Genomic DNA, 14,796 nt, shown 5'->3' with positions numbered 1-14,796 from the left:
GTTCTTTGAGATCAATAAAATTGATAAACCTTTAGCCAGGTAATCAGGGAAAAAAGATGGTACACATTAACAGTATAAAGAATGAGAGAGATGATCTCAGTACACATTCTACAGATATTAAAATTATTTATAGGGAGTATTATGGACTAGTTTGTGCCAATAATTACAACTTAGATGAAATTGGCAAATTCCTTGAAAGGTGCAAACTACCAAAGCTGATAACAAGAAAAAATAACGTGGATATCTCTGTATCTATTAAAGTAATCCAAGTTGGAGTTAAAAGCCTTTCCACAAAGAATACTGCAGGCACATCCTGCTTCACTGGTAGATTCTACCACGTGAATGAAAAGGAAATTATACCGATTGTACACAAACTCTTCCAGAAAACTGAAGAGGTGTACTTCCCAATTCATTCTGAGGCCAGCATTATCCTAATGCAAACCAAACAAAAACTCCAGAACAGATACTCTTCATGAAGATCAATGTGGAAACTCTAAACAAAATCTTAACAAATTGAATTCAGTAATATATAAAAAGGATAATACATCATGACCACCAAGTGGGTTTTATCCCAAGATATAACTAGTTTGACTTTCAAAACTCAATGTAATTTACCACATTAACAAATTAAAAAACAGAAACTGAATGACCATCACAATAGGTGTGGAAAGAGTCTTTAACAAAATCTAACATTCATTCCTGATAAAAAAAATCTCAGAAAACTAGGAATAGAAGGGCACTTCATCAATCTGATATACAGAACTTACAAAAACCCCGACAGCTACCATGATACTTAGTGGTGAAAGAAAGAATGCTTCCCCCCAAGGTCACGAACAAGACAAGTACGCCCACTTTCACCACTACTATTCAATATTTCGTGGAGATTCTAGCCAGTGCAGTCAAGAAAGAAAATACAATAAAAAATAATCCAGATTGAAAGGGAAGAGTAAGCTATCTGTAGTCTCAGAAGACATAATGACCTATGTATAAAATCCAGTAGCATTTACAAAACGTTCTTGAAACTAATAAGTGAGTTCATGCTACAGGACAGAGGATCAATATACAGAAGTCAGTTGTATTTCTTTTATATTTACGTAAATAATTGGAAATGGAAATTTCAAGAACTAACTTCTTCAATAGCATCAAAAAACGTTAAATACTTAGGGATAAATCTGACAAAGGTGTGTAAGACCTGTACACTAAAACTATGAAACATTACTTAGAGAAATTAAAGACCTAAATAAAAGGAGAGATGTCGCATGTCCATGGGACAGAAGAGTCAATATTGTTGAGATGTCTGTTCTCCCAAAATTGATCTTGAAATTCAATGCTATCCCATTTAAAATCCCAGCAGGCTATTTCTTGTAGAAATTGACAAGCTACTTTAATATTCAAAGAGAAATATAAGGACCTAGAATAAACTAAAGAACTTTGAAACATTAGAACAAAGTTGGAGGCTAACAATATCTGATATTAAGACTCATTATTGGGCTGGCTCCGTGGCCGAGTGGTTAAGTTCGCGCGCTCCGCTGCAGCAGCCCAGGGTTCGGATCCTGGGCGCAGACATGGCACCGCTTGTCAGGCCACATTGAGGCAGCATCCCACATCCCACAGCTAGAAGGACCTGCAACTAGGATATACAACTATGTATAGTGGGGATTTGGGGAGATAGAGCAGAAGAAAAAAAAAAAAGATTGGCAACAGTTGTTAGCCCAGGTGCCAATCTTTCAAAAAAAAAAAAAAGACTCATTATGAAGGTACAGTAATCAAAAGAGTGTGGAATTGGCATAAAGATGGAGAAAAAGATCAATGAAACAGATTGGTAAATTGATAAATGGCTCACATATACGGATTACTGAAATTCAATGAAGATACAAAGGCAACTCAGTACAGAAAAGATAATCTTTTCAACCAATGATAGTGGAATAATTGGATATTTGTATGCAAAAAAAACCTGTGATTCATACCCACACATATACAAAAATTATGTCAAAATGGATGATAGACCTAAATGTAACAGCTAAAACTCAAAAATCTTTTAGAAAAAAGCATAGGAGAAAATCTTTATGGCCTTGGCTTAGGCAAAGATTTTTTTTCAGCTTTATTGAGTCTGATCAACAAATACAATTGCAAGATATTTAAAGTGTACAGGTGATGATTTTATATATATATACATTGTGAAGGGATCAAATTAATTAACACACCCATCATCTCGTATATTTACTTTTTTTTTCTTGAGGAAGTTTGGCTCTGAGCTAACATCCACTGCCAGTCCACCTCCTTTTGCTGAGGAAGATTGGCCCTGAGCTAATGTCTTTGCCCATCTTACTCCATTTTATATGTGGGACACCTGCCACAGCATGGCTTGATAAGCGGTGCTCAGATCTGTGCCCGGGACCCAAACCTGCAGACCCCAGGCTGCTGAAGCAGAGCACAAAACCTGACTGCTACGCCACTGGGCAGGCCCCTCATATATTTACTTTTTTTGATGAGAATATTTAAGTTCTACTCTCTTAGCAAATTTCAATTATAAATTTCACTGTTACCAACTGTAGTAACCATGTTATACATTAGATCTTCAGACCTTTTCAACTTGTAACTGAAAGTTTGTACCCTTTCACCAACCTCTCTGTATTTCTCCCACCCACCAACCCCTTTTCTACTCTCCAATTCAATGAGTTTGACTTTCTTATTTTATGTTTCCACATATAAGTGATGACATTCAGTATCTATCTTACTCTGTCTGGCTTATATCACTTAATGTTATGTTCTCCAGGTTCATCCATATTGTCACAAATGGTAGTATTTCCTCCATTTTTAAGACTGCATAATATTCCACTGTGTATATATACCTTATTTTCCTTATCCATTCATCTTTCAATGGACATTTATATTGATTCCATACCTTGGCTATTGTGAATAATGCTGCAACGAACATGAGAGTACAGATGACTCTTTGAGATAATTATTGCGTTTCCTTAGGATGTAAACCCAGAAGTGGAATTGCTGGATCATATAGTATTTCTATTTTTAATTTCTTGATGTATCTCCATACTGTTTTCCAGAGTGACTGCACCAGTTTACATTCCTACCAACAGTGTACAAGAGTTCCCTTTTCTCCACATCCTCTCCAGCATTTGTTGTCTCTTGTCTGTTTGATAATAGACATCCTAACAGGTGTGAGGTGATATCTCATCGGTTTTGATTTGCATTTCCCTGATGATTAGTGATGTCAAGCAACTTTTCATGTACCTGTTGGCCATTTGTATGTCTTCTTTGGAAAAATGTCTATTCGGGACCTTTGCTCATTTTTCAATGGGTTATTTGGTGGGCTTTTTTTCCATTGGGTTGTATGAGTTCTTTATATATTTTGCATATTAACCCCTTTACAGTTTATGTGGTTTGCAAATATATTCTCCTATTTCATTGGTTGCCTTTTCATTTTTTTTACTTTTTATTAAGATTATGATAGTTTACAACTTGTGAAATTTCAGTTGTACATTATTGTTTGTCAGTCATGTTGTAGGTGCACCCCTTCACCCTTTGTGAACACCCCCATCCCCCTTTCCCCTGGTAACCACTAATCTGTTCTCTTTGTCTACATGTTTAACTTCCACATATGAGTGGAGTCATACAGAGATTGTCTTTCTCTATCTGGCTTATTTCACTTAACATAATACCCTCGGGGTTCATCCATGCTGTTGTGAATGGGATGATTTTATCCTTTTTTCTGGCTGAGTAGTATTCCATTATATATATACCATATCTTCTTTATCCAATCATTGGTTGATGGTAACTTAGGTTGCTTCTACGTCTTGGCTATTGTAAATAATGCTGCAATGAACATAGGGGTGCATAGGACTTTTGGAATTGCTGATTTCAAGTTCTTTGGATAGATACCCAGTAGTGGGATGGCTGGGTCATATGGTATTTCTATTTTTAATTTTTTGAGAAATCTCCATACTGTTTTCCATAGCAGCTGCACCAGTTTGCATTCCCACCAGCAGTGCATGAGGGTTCCTTTTTCTCTCACATCCTCTCCAATGGAGAAAAGAAATTCTCTTCAACAAGTGGTGCTGGGAAGACTGGACAGCCACATGTAAAAGAATGAATATTGACCATTCTTTTTCACCATTCACAAAAATAAACTCAAAATGGATCAAAGACCTAAATATAAGACCTGAAGCCATAAGGCTTCTAGAAGAAAGTATAGGCAGTACACTCTTTGACATCAGTATCAAAAGGATCTGTTCAGATGCCATGTCTTCTCAGACAAGGGAAACAATAGAAAGAATAAACAAATGGGACTTCATCAGACTAAAGGGCTTCTTCAAAGCCTTTTCATTTTTTTGATGGTTTCCTTTACTGTGCAGAAGCTTTTTAGTTTGATGTAGTCCCACTTGTTTATTTTTTCTTTGGGTGTCAAAACTAAAAACTCATTGCCTAAACCAGTGTCAAGGAGCGTACTCCCTATTTTACTATTTAGAAGTTTTATGGTTTCAGATTATAAATTCAAGTCTTTAATCCATTTTAGTTGATTTTTCTGTATGGTAATATCTAGAGGTTCGGTTTCATTCTTTTGCATGTGGCTGTCCAGTTTTCCTAATACCATTTGTTGAAGAGACTGTCTTTCCCCATTCTGTATTCTTGGCACCCTTGTTGAAAATTAGTTGACCAATATATGCTTGGGTTTATTTCTAGACTCTCTATTCTGTTCCATTGACCCATGTGTCTGTATTTATGCCAATACGATACTGTTGTGATTACTATTGCTTTGTAATATAGTTTGAAATCAGGAAGCGGGGTGCCTCCAGCTTTGTTCTTTCTCAGGATTTCTTTGGCTAGGGTCTTCTGTGATTCCATAAAATTTTAGGATTGTTTTTCTATTTCTGTGAAAAATACCATTGGGATTTTAATAGAGATTGATAGAATTTAATAGGATTTAATAGCCTTCTATGATGGCTTTGGGTTGTATGGATATTTTAATAATATTAATTCTTTCAACCTAAGAGCACAGAATCTCTCTCCATTTATTTGTGTCTTCTTCACTTTCTTTCACCAAAGTCTTATAGTTGTAAGTGTACAAATCTTTCACCTCTTTCACCTTGGTTAATTTTATTTCTAAATAGTTTATTATTTTGGTGCTATTGTAAATGGGATTGTTTTCTTAATTTCTCTTTCGATGATTTTTTTTTTGGTGTATGGAAGTGAAACTGATTTTTTGTATATTGATTTTGTATCCTGAAAGTTTACTGAATTTCTTTACTAGTTCCAACAGTTTTTGGTGGAGTCTTAAGGTTTTCTATGTATAATATCATGTCATCTGCAGATAGTTCTACTCTTGCTTTCTGGTTTTGATGCCTATTAGTTCTCTTTCTTGTCTGAGTGCTGTGGCTAGGACTTGCAGTACTATGTTGAATAAAAGTGGCAAGAGTGGGCATCCTTATCTTGTTTCTGATCTTAGAGGAGAATCTTTCAGCTTTTCACCATTGAGTATGGTGTTAGCTGTGGGCTTGTCATATGTGGCCTTTATTATGTTGAGGTACATTTCCTCTATACCCAGTTTGTTGAGAGTTTTTATCATGAAAGGATGTTGAATTTTGTCAAGTGCTTTTCTGCAACTATAGAGATATCGCATGATATTTATCCTTAATTTTGTTAATGCAGTGTATCACTTGAATGATTGCTGATGTTGAAACATCTTTGCAATCCCTGGAGTAAATTTCATTTGATTATGGTGTGTGGTTCTTTTAATGTATTGTTGAATTCAATTCGCTAATAGTTTATTGAGGATTTTTCTTCTATGTTCATCAGGGATATTGGCCAAAAATATTTTTTTGTCTTATAGTGTCTTTATCTGGTTTGGGTATCAGGGTAGTACTGCTGGCCTCATAAAGTGATTTTGAAAATGTTCCTTCTTCTTCTAATTTTTTTGGAAGAGTTGGATAAGGATTGATATTGGTATTAATTGTTTGGAAGAATTTGTGAGTGAAGCCATCTACTCCTGGACTTTTCTTGGGAAGTTATTTATTACTTATTCAGTCTCCTTACTATCAATTAGTCCGTTCAGATTTTCTCTTTCTTCATGATTGAGAAGTTTTCTGTTTCTAGGAATTTATCCATTTCTTCTAGGTTTTCTAGTTCACTGGCAAATAATTGTTTATTGTAGTTTCTTATGATCCTCTGTATTTCTCTGGTATCGGTTGTAATGTCTCCTCCTTCATTTATGATTTTATTTATTCGAGTCTTCTCTTTCTTTCTTGGTAAGTCTAGCTAAAGATTTCTCTTTATCTTTTTAAAAAAACTAGCTCTTCGTTACATTGATCTTTTATATTGTTTTTCTGGTTTATATTTCATTTACTTTCACTCTGATATTTGTTATTTCCTTCCTTCTACTAACAATGGGCTTAGTTTTTATTCTTTTTCTAGTTCCTTGAGGTTTAAAGTTACATTATTTATTTGAGATCTTTCTTTTTTTAAAAAAAAAGATTGGCACCTGAACTAACATCTGTTGCCAATCTTCTTTTTTTTCTTCTGCTTCTCCCCAAAGCCCCCCAATACATATCTGTGCATTCTAGTTGTGCGTGCCTCTGGTTGTGCTATGTGGGATGCTGCCTCAGCATGGCCTGACGAGTGGTGCCATGTCCATGCCCAGGATCTGCACTGGCAAAACCCCAGGCTGCCAAAGCAGAGTGCACGAACTTAACCACAGCCATGGGGCCGGCCCTGAGATCTTTCTTTTATCTTAATGTAAGCATTATATCACTTTCAGCTTCCTTTTTAGAATGACGTTTACTGAATCCCATAAGTTTTGGTATGTTGTATTAACATTTTCATTTGTTTCAAGATCATTTTTTATTTTCATTTCTTCTTTGACCCATTGTTGTTCAGGAGCATGTTTTTTAATCTGCATGTATTTGTGAATTTTCTACTTTTCTTCTTTTACATGATTTCTAATTTCATACCATTGTGGTCAGAAAAGATATGATTGGTATGATTTCAGTCTTTTGAAATTTGTTAAGATTTGTTTTGTGGCCTAACATAGGATCTCTCATGGGGAATGTTCCATGTGCACCTGAGAAGAATGTATATTCTGCTGCTGTTGGTTGGGATGTTCTGTGTATATCTGTCAGGTCCTTGTGATCTAATGAGTATTTAAATCCAATGTTTCCTGATTGATTTTCTGTCTGGATGATCTATCCATTGTTGAAAGTGTGATACAGGCATATGTCAAAGATATTGCAGGTTTGGTTCCAGGCCACTGCAGTAAAGCTAGTATCAAAATAAAGTGAGTCACATGAATTTTTTGGCTTGCCAGTGCATATAAAAGTTATGTTTACACTATACTGTAGCCTATTAAGTGTGAATCATATTATGTCTTAAAAAACAATGTACATACCTCAATTAAAAAATATTGCTAAAATTTGCTAACCATCATCTTAACCTTCAATGAGTCGTAATCCTTTTGTCAGTGGAGGGTCTTGCCTCAGTGTTGATGGCTGCTGACTGATCAGGTGGTGGTGGCTGAAGATTGGGGTGGCTGTGGCAGTTTCCTGAAATAAGATAACAATGAACTTTGCCACATCTGTTGACTCTTCCTTTCATGAACAGTTAATTTCCCTGTAGCATGTGATGCTGTTTGATAGCATTTTATCCACAGTAGAACTTCTTTTAAAATTAGAGTCAGTCCTCTCAAACCCTGCTGCTGCTCTGTCACCTAAGTTTATGGAATATTCTAAATCCTTTGTTGTCATTTCAACAGTCTTCACAGCATCTTCAGCAGTAGATTCCATCTCAAGAAACCACTTTCTTTGCTCATTCATAAGAAGAAACTCCTCATCCTTTAAAGTTTTATCATAAGATTGCAGCAATTCAGTCATATCTTCAGGCTCCACTTGTAATTTGAGTTCTCTTGCTATTTGCACCACATCTGTAGTTACTTCCTCCACTGAAGTCTTGAACTCCTCAGAATCATCCATGAGGGTTGGAATCAACTTCTTCCAAACTCCTGTTAATGTTGATATTTTGACCTCTTCCCATGAATCATGAATGTTCTTAATGATATCTAATATGGTGAATCCTTTCCAGAAGGTTTTCGATTTCCTTTGCCTGGATCCATCAGAGGAATCATTATCTATGGCAGCTGTAGCCTTATGACATGTATTTCTCAAGTAATAAGACTTGAAAGTTGAAATTACTCCTTGATCCGTGGGCTGCAGAATGGATGTTGTGTTAGCAGGCACGGAAACAACATTAATCTCATTGTACATCTCCATCAGAGCTCTTGGGTGACCAGGTGCATTGTCAATGAGCAGTAATACTTTGAAAGGAATCATTTTTCTCTGGGCAGTAGATCTCAACAGGGGACTCGAAGCATTCAGTAAAACACTTTGTTGGGGCTGGCCTGGTGGTGTACTGATTAAGATCACGTACTCCACATCAGTGGCCTGGGGTTCACAGGTTCTGATCCCAGGCGCAAACCTAGCACTGCTAGCCAGGCCATGCTGTGGCAGCATCCCACATAAAGTAGAGGCAGATTGGCCACAGATGTTAGCTCAGGGCCAATCTTCTTCACACACAAAAAAAAATGTACACAGCTGTCATCCAGGCTTTGTTGTTCCATTTACAGAGCACAGGCAGAGTAGATATAGCATAATTTTCAAGGGCCCTAGGATTTTCAAAATAGTAAAAGAGCATTGGCTTCAACTTAAAGTCACCAGCTGCATTAGCACCTAACAAGAGAGTCAGCCTGGCTTTTGAAGCTTTGAAGCCAGGCATTGACTTCTCTCTAGCCATGAAAGTCCTATCTTCTTCCAATATAAGGCTGTTTCATCTACATTGAAATTCTGTTGTTTAATGTAGTCATCTTCTTCATGAATTATCTTCGCTAGGTCTTCTGGGTAAGTTGCTGCAGCTTCTGCATCAGCACTTGCTGCTTCACCCGGCACTTGTATGTTATAGAAGTGGCTTCTTTCCTTAAACCTCATGAACCAACCTCTGCTAGCTTCTTACTTTTCTTCTGCAGCTCCTTCAACTGTCTCAGCCTTCAGAGAATTGAAGAGAGTTAGGGCCTTACTCTGGATTAGGCTTTGGCTTAAGGGAATGCCATGGCTGGTTTGACCTTCTATCCAGACCACAGAAACTTTCTCCATATCAGCAATGAGGCTGTTTGCTTTTTTATCATTTGTGTATTCACTGGAGTAGCACTTTTAATTTCCTTCAAGAACTTTTCCTTTGCATTCATAACTTGGCTAATTGTTTGGTGCAAGAGGCCTAGCTTTCAGCCTGTCTCAGCTTTCAACGTGCCTTCCTCACTAAGCTTAATCATTCCTAGCTTTTGATTTAAAGTGAGAGACATGACTCTCCGTTTCACTTGAACACTTAGAGGCCATTGTAGGGTTATTCATTGGCCTAATTTCAATATTGTTGTGTCTCAAGGAATAAGGAGGCCCTGAGGAGAGAGAGAGGGATAGCGGAATGGCTGGTTGGTGGAACAGTCAGAACACCCACAACATTTATTGTTTGCCATCTGATATGGGTGTGATTCATGGCACCCCAAAACAATTACAATAGTGACATCAAAGGTCACTGATCACAGATCACTATAACAAATATAATAATAATGAAAAAGTTTGAAATATTGCAAGAATTACAAAAATTTGACACAGAGACATGAAATGAGCAAATGCTGTTGGAAAAAATGGTGCCTATAGACTTGCTTGACACAGGGTTGCCACAAACCTTCAATTTGTTAAAAAATGGTATCTGCCAAGTGCACCAAAAGCAAGTTTGCCTGTACTGAAGTCCCCTGATATTATTGTATTGCTGTCTATTTCTCCCTTCAGATATGTTAATATTTACTTTTTATATTTAAGTCCTCATATAATGGGTGCATAATTATCTACAAATGTTATATCCTTTTGCTAAATTGACCATTTTTTCATTACATAATGATCTTCTTTGTGTTTCATTACCATTTTTGGCTTAAAGTGTATTTAGGCTGATATAAATATAGCCACCCCAGCTTTCTTTTGATTTCCATTTAAATGGAATATCTTCTTCATCCCTTCATTTTCATTTTACATATGTTCTTTAAACTGAAGTGGTGGCCAGCCCAGTGGCTGAGTGGTTAAGTTTGCACGCTCCGCTTCAGCGGCCCAGGGTTTTGCCAATTCGGATGCTGGGCACAGACATGGCACCGCTCATCAAGCCATGCTGAAGTGGCACCCCACATGCCACAACTAGAACGACCCACAACTGAAAATATGCAACTATGTACCAGGGGCTTTGGGGAGAAAAAGGGAAAAAAATTAAATAAATAAATAAATAAATAACTGACATGAATCTGCTATAGGCAACATATAGTTGGGTCTTGGTTTTTTCTCCATTCAGCCACTCCTTTGCTTGCAGAATTTAGTCCATTTACATTCAAGGTAAGTATTGATAGGTATGGACTTGCTTTTGCCATTTTTTTCATTATTTTCTGGTGTTTTGGTTTTTTTTAATTCCTTTGTTCTTCCTCTCTTTCTGTCTTCCACTGATGATTTTGTGTAGTGGTATTCTTTCATTCCTTTCTCTTTATCTTTTGTGTCTCTGTTATAGGCTTCTGCTTTGTTGTTACCGTGAGGTTTACATAAAATATATTACATTTGAGGCCGGCCTGGTTACACAGCAGGTTAACTGCGCATGTTCCACTTTGGCAGCCCCGGGTTCACCAGTTCAGATCCGGGGTGCCAACGTGGCACTGGTTGGCATGCCATGCTGTGGTAGGCATCCCATATATAAAGTCCAGGAAGATGGGCACGAATGTTAGCTCAGGGCCAGTTTTTCTCAGCAAAAAGAGGAGGATTGGCAGCAGATGTCAGCTCAGGGTTACTCTTCCTCAAAAAAAAAAAAAAAATACTACATTTATAATAGTCTGTTTTAAGCTGATACAACTTAACTTCAAACAAAAACGAAAAGCTGTACATTTTTACACTCTTCCTCCACACTTCATGTCTTTGATGTCATAATTTACTCCTTTATACATTGTGTATCCATTAAAAAACTATTGTAGTTATAGTTATTTTTAATACTTTTTGTCTTTTAACTTTCATGCTAGAATTATATGTGATTTACCTACCAGCATTACAACATTAGAGTGTTCTGAATTTAGCTATATATTTACCTTTACTAGAGAGTTTTATATTTTCATGTGTTTTTCTATTACTAATTAGCATTATTTTTTATCTTGAAGAATTCCCTTTAACATTTCTTTTAAGGCTGGTCTAGTGGTGATGAATGCCTTCAGCTTTTGTTGATCTGGAAAATTTGATCTCTCCTTCCATTCTGAAGGACAGCTTTGCTGGACAGAGAATTTTTGGTTGGCAGTTTTTGCCACCCAGCACTTTGAATATATCATCCTTTCTAGCCTGCAAAGTTTCTGCTGATTATCTTATGGAGGTTCCTTTGTACATAACAAATGACTTTTCTTTTGCTACTTTTACGATTCTTTCCTTGCCTTAACTTTTGACAATTTAATTTTAACGTGTATCAGTGTAGGCCTCTTTGGTTCATCTTGTTTGGAACTTTTTGGGCTTCCTGGGTCTGAATGTCTGTTTCTTTTCCTAGGTTAGGGAAGTTTTCAGCTGTTAATTTTTGAAGAAGATTTCTGCCCTCTTTCTCTCTCTTCTCCTTCTGGGACCTTTATAATGCATATTTTCATTCTCTTGATGGTGTCCAATAAGTTCTTTAAGCTATCTTTTCTCTTTTTCATTCTTTTTTCTTTTTGCTCCTCTGATTGAATGAATACACTGTCTTGTCTTCTAGTTCATTGATCCTTTCTTCCATTTGATCTAGTCAGATGTTGAACGTCTCTATTGAATTTTTCAGTTGAGTTATATTCTTCAGCTCTGTGATTTCTGTTTGGTACTTTTTTATATTTTCTCTTTACTGAAATTCTCATTTTTTCACGTATTGCTCTCCTGACCCCAGTGAGCATCTTTATGGTCATTATTTTGAATTCTTTTATCAAGTAAATCACTTATCTCCATTTCATTAGCATCTATTTCTGGATATTTATCTTGTCCTTTTGTTTGGAACATATTCTTTTGTTTCTTCATTTTTCTCTACTCTCTGTGTTGGTTTCTGTGCACTGCATAAAAGAGCTACCTCTCCCAGTCTTGGCAGAGTGATCTTGTTTAGTAGATGAACCTTATCGTTCAGCTCAGCACAAGCTTTTAATTTTCTCTCAAACCTTTGTGATTTTCCAAGCTGTCTTTTCTGTTCTTAGTGACTCCAAGTAGTTGAGAATGTGCCAAGACCCATCACTGTCCCAAAGGGGAAGATCGTAATCAGTACCTAGATGCAGGCCAATTAGAAGCTGTACCCTCAGGCAGCAGCTGGGAAAGAATGTAGTTAAGCCCCTTCCAGGGACAAACTTAGAGAGGGTAAAATGTTGCCTGCTTCCTTTGTGCTGTGGTGTATAGCCACAAAGGGGAGGGGTGCTCCTGCACCCATTAAGAACTGATTTGTTTGCAACAGTCCTGTGGGACTTGGAATGCAAATCCTGTTTGCTATCACAGTCAGGAGATCCTGGGGCCCATCCCTCAAGCAGCAACCACAAAAGATGCTAGACCAGACAGGTGTTCAAGTTCCTTCCAGGGAGACACTGGTGTCTTGGCTTTCTTGTTGGAGCAGGGTGGAGGGAGAGGGCAAGGCAGGTGACCAGCAGCTTTCCCAGTCTCTTGGGAAGATCACTGCCAGCTCTTAAGTGCATAGTAAATTAAAAGCCTGTCCCTCAGGCTACAACTCTTAAAAGTATGCAGATAAATCTTTTCAAGGAAGGACTGAGAGATGGGTCTTTTTGTCTGCACCCTCTGTGTTGAGCCGTGGAGGGATAGCCCATAAACTACTGGTTCTTTACTTGCTACACTCCTGTGGAATTCATGAGTGGAAACCCCAATGGCTGTCAGATCCAGTTACTCCAGGGACCCATCCCTCAGGTGGCAGCCATGAAAGCTGGGCTACAGATGTGGGTATAAGCCCATTCCACAGAGAAACTGGTGACTTGGAGTGGGCTGGAGAGAGAAGGCAGGGGAGGTGTCTGCCAGCTTCCTAGGTCTTCAGGGAGTTTCACAGCGGGCCCCTAGATGCATGCTAAATTAGAAGCCTGGCCCTTAGGTAGCAGCTATTAAAGTATGGAGATAAACTCCTTTCAGGGAAAGACTGGGAGATGGGTGTTTTTGCCTGCTCCCTGTGTGCTGAGGCCTGGGGGATAGCCACAGTGAGTGCTCAGGTGCCCCGTGCCCTTTAAGAACTGTTTCTTTGTTTGCTATAGTCTTCTGGGTCTCCTGGATGCAAGCCCCATTGGCTTTCAGATCTACATGTTTTGGGGGCCCATGTCTCAGAAAACATTTAAAAATTGGGGAGCTAAATGTGAGCCCCAAACCCTTTGCTCTCCAGGAAGAAGCTTGGAATTAGTTGTTTCCCCTCCCAGTTGTGTGGTGTTGTGCTAAGGGTGGAGTTTACGGCAACATTGCGTCTCAACCTTTCCTTCCTGTTCCAGTTGTGAGTGTTTCCTGTTCATTTGATGGTGTGTGAGTCATGTGGATAGTTTCTGGGTCTCTTTCAGAAGGAATTGGTCTGTGTGTAGCTGTACACTTAGTGTGTCTGTGGAAGGAGGGGAGCTCAGGAGCCTCCTATGTTGCCATCTTAGTCAACTTCCCTGGGCAAAGATTTTTTAGATATGACACTAAGAGCATGATCCATAACAGAAAAAAATGATAAATTGGACTTCATCGAAATTAAAAACTGCTTTTTGAAGCTAGTGTTAGAAAATGAAAAGATAAATCACAGGTTGGAAGAAGATAGTTGCAAATCATATATCTGATAAAGGCTTTGTTTCTAGAATAGGTAAAAAACTCTCAAAATTCAGTTATTTAAAAAACACAGTTACAAAATAGGCAAAAGATTTGGTCAGCCACTTCACCAAAGAAGATATATCGATGGCAAATAAGTACATGAAAAGGAACTCAACCTTACTAGTCATTAGGGAAATATAAATTAAAACCAGAAGGAGATAATGCTCGACACTTATTATAAAGACTAAAGCAAAAAGTACTGACCATTCCAAGTCTTGGCAAGTATGTGGAAGAGCGAGGATTCTCATACACTGCTGACGGGAATGTGAATCGCTACAGCACAGCCACTTCAGAAAACAACTTGGTGTGGTGTCTTAAAAGTTAAATATACACTTAGCATACAATCCAGCAATTTCACTCTTGGATATTTATTTACTCAATAGAACTGAAAGCATTTGCCCTTACAAAAGCTTGTACACAAATGTTCTTAGCTGTGTAATAGCTAAAAACTAGAAACAGTCCATTTGGGTTTGAACACTTGTTAATCAACAAGTAAATGGATAAAAAATATGGTATATCCATACAATGGAATATTACGCAACAATCAAAAGGATTAACTATTGATAGATGCAACAATGATGAATCTGAAAATAATCATGCTGAGCGAAAAGAAGCCAGACAAAAAACAGTACATACTGTACAATTTTATTTATGTAAAACTCTAGAAAATGCTCACTGATATGTAATGACAGAAAGCACATCAGTGATTACGTTGGACAGGCCTTGGGGGGAGCAGAAGGCAGGAGGAATTACAAGGCAGACAGAGGAATCTTTTGAGAGTGATGTATGTCTTCACTATCCTGATTGTGTTGATGGTTTCATAGTATATACATAAGTCGAAACTTATCAAATAGTGTACTTTAAATATGTGTAGTTTATTCCATGTCAATTATAT

The 14,796-nt window shown here is 37.6% G+C and overlaps 1 protein-coding gene across 6 annotated transcripts in view; it reads left to right on the top strand.

Moving 5' to 3' along the window:
* Window positions 1–14,796, top strand: part of OTUD7A (OTU deubiquitinase 7A) — a 392,936-nt gene that overhangs the window by 233,472 nt on the left and 144,668 nt on the right. The window contains exon 1 of one of the 6 annotated variants that reach the window (XM_070496810.1): window positions 3,027–3,177. The exons of the other annotated variants lie outside the window; for them this stretch is intronic. Coding sequence (XP_070352911.1) covers window positions 3,042–3,177 — 136 coding nt within the window. The 5' untranslated portion in view covers window positions 3,027–3,041. Of the gene's footprint in view, window positions 1–3,026; window positions 3,178–14,796 lie in introns of those variants that run through there. 6 annotated transcript variants of the gene reach the window in all.

This window comes from Equus asinus, chromosome 2 (genome assembly GCF_041296235.1).
Source record: "Equus asinus isolate D_3611 breed Donkey chromosome 2, EquAss-T2T_v2, whole genome shotgun sequence".
Taxonomy (NCBI): Eukaryota; Metazoa; Chordata; class Mammalia; order Perissodactyla; family Equidae; genus Equus; species Equus asinus.
The sequence above is the reverse complement of the archived record's forward strand: the minus strand, read 5'-3'. Positions and strand labels throughout refer to the sequence as shown.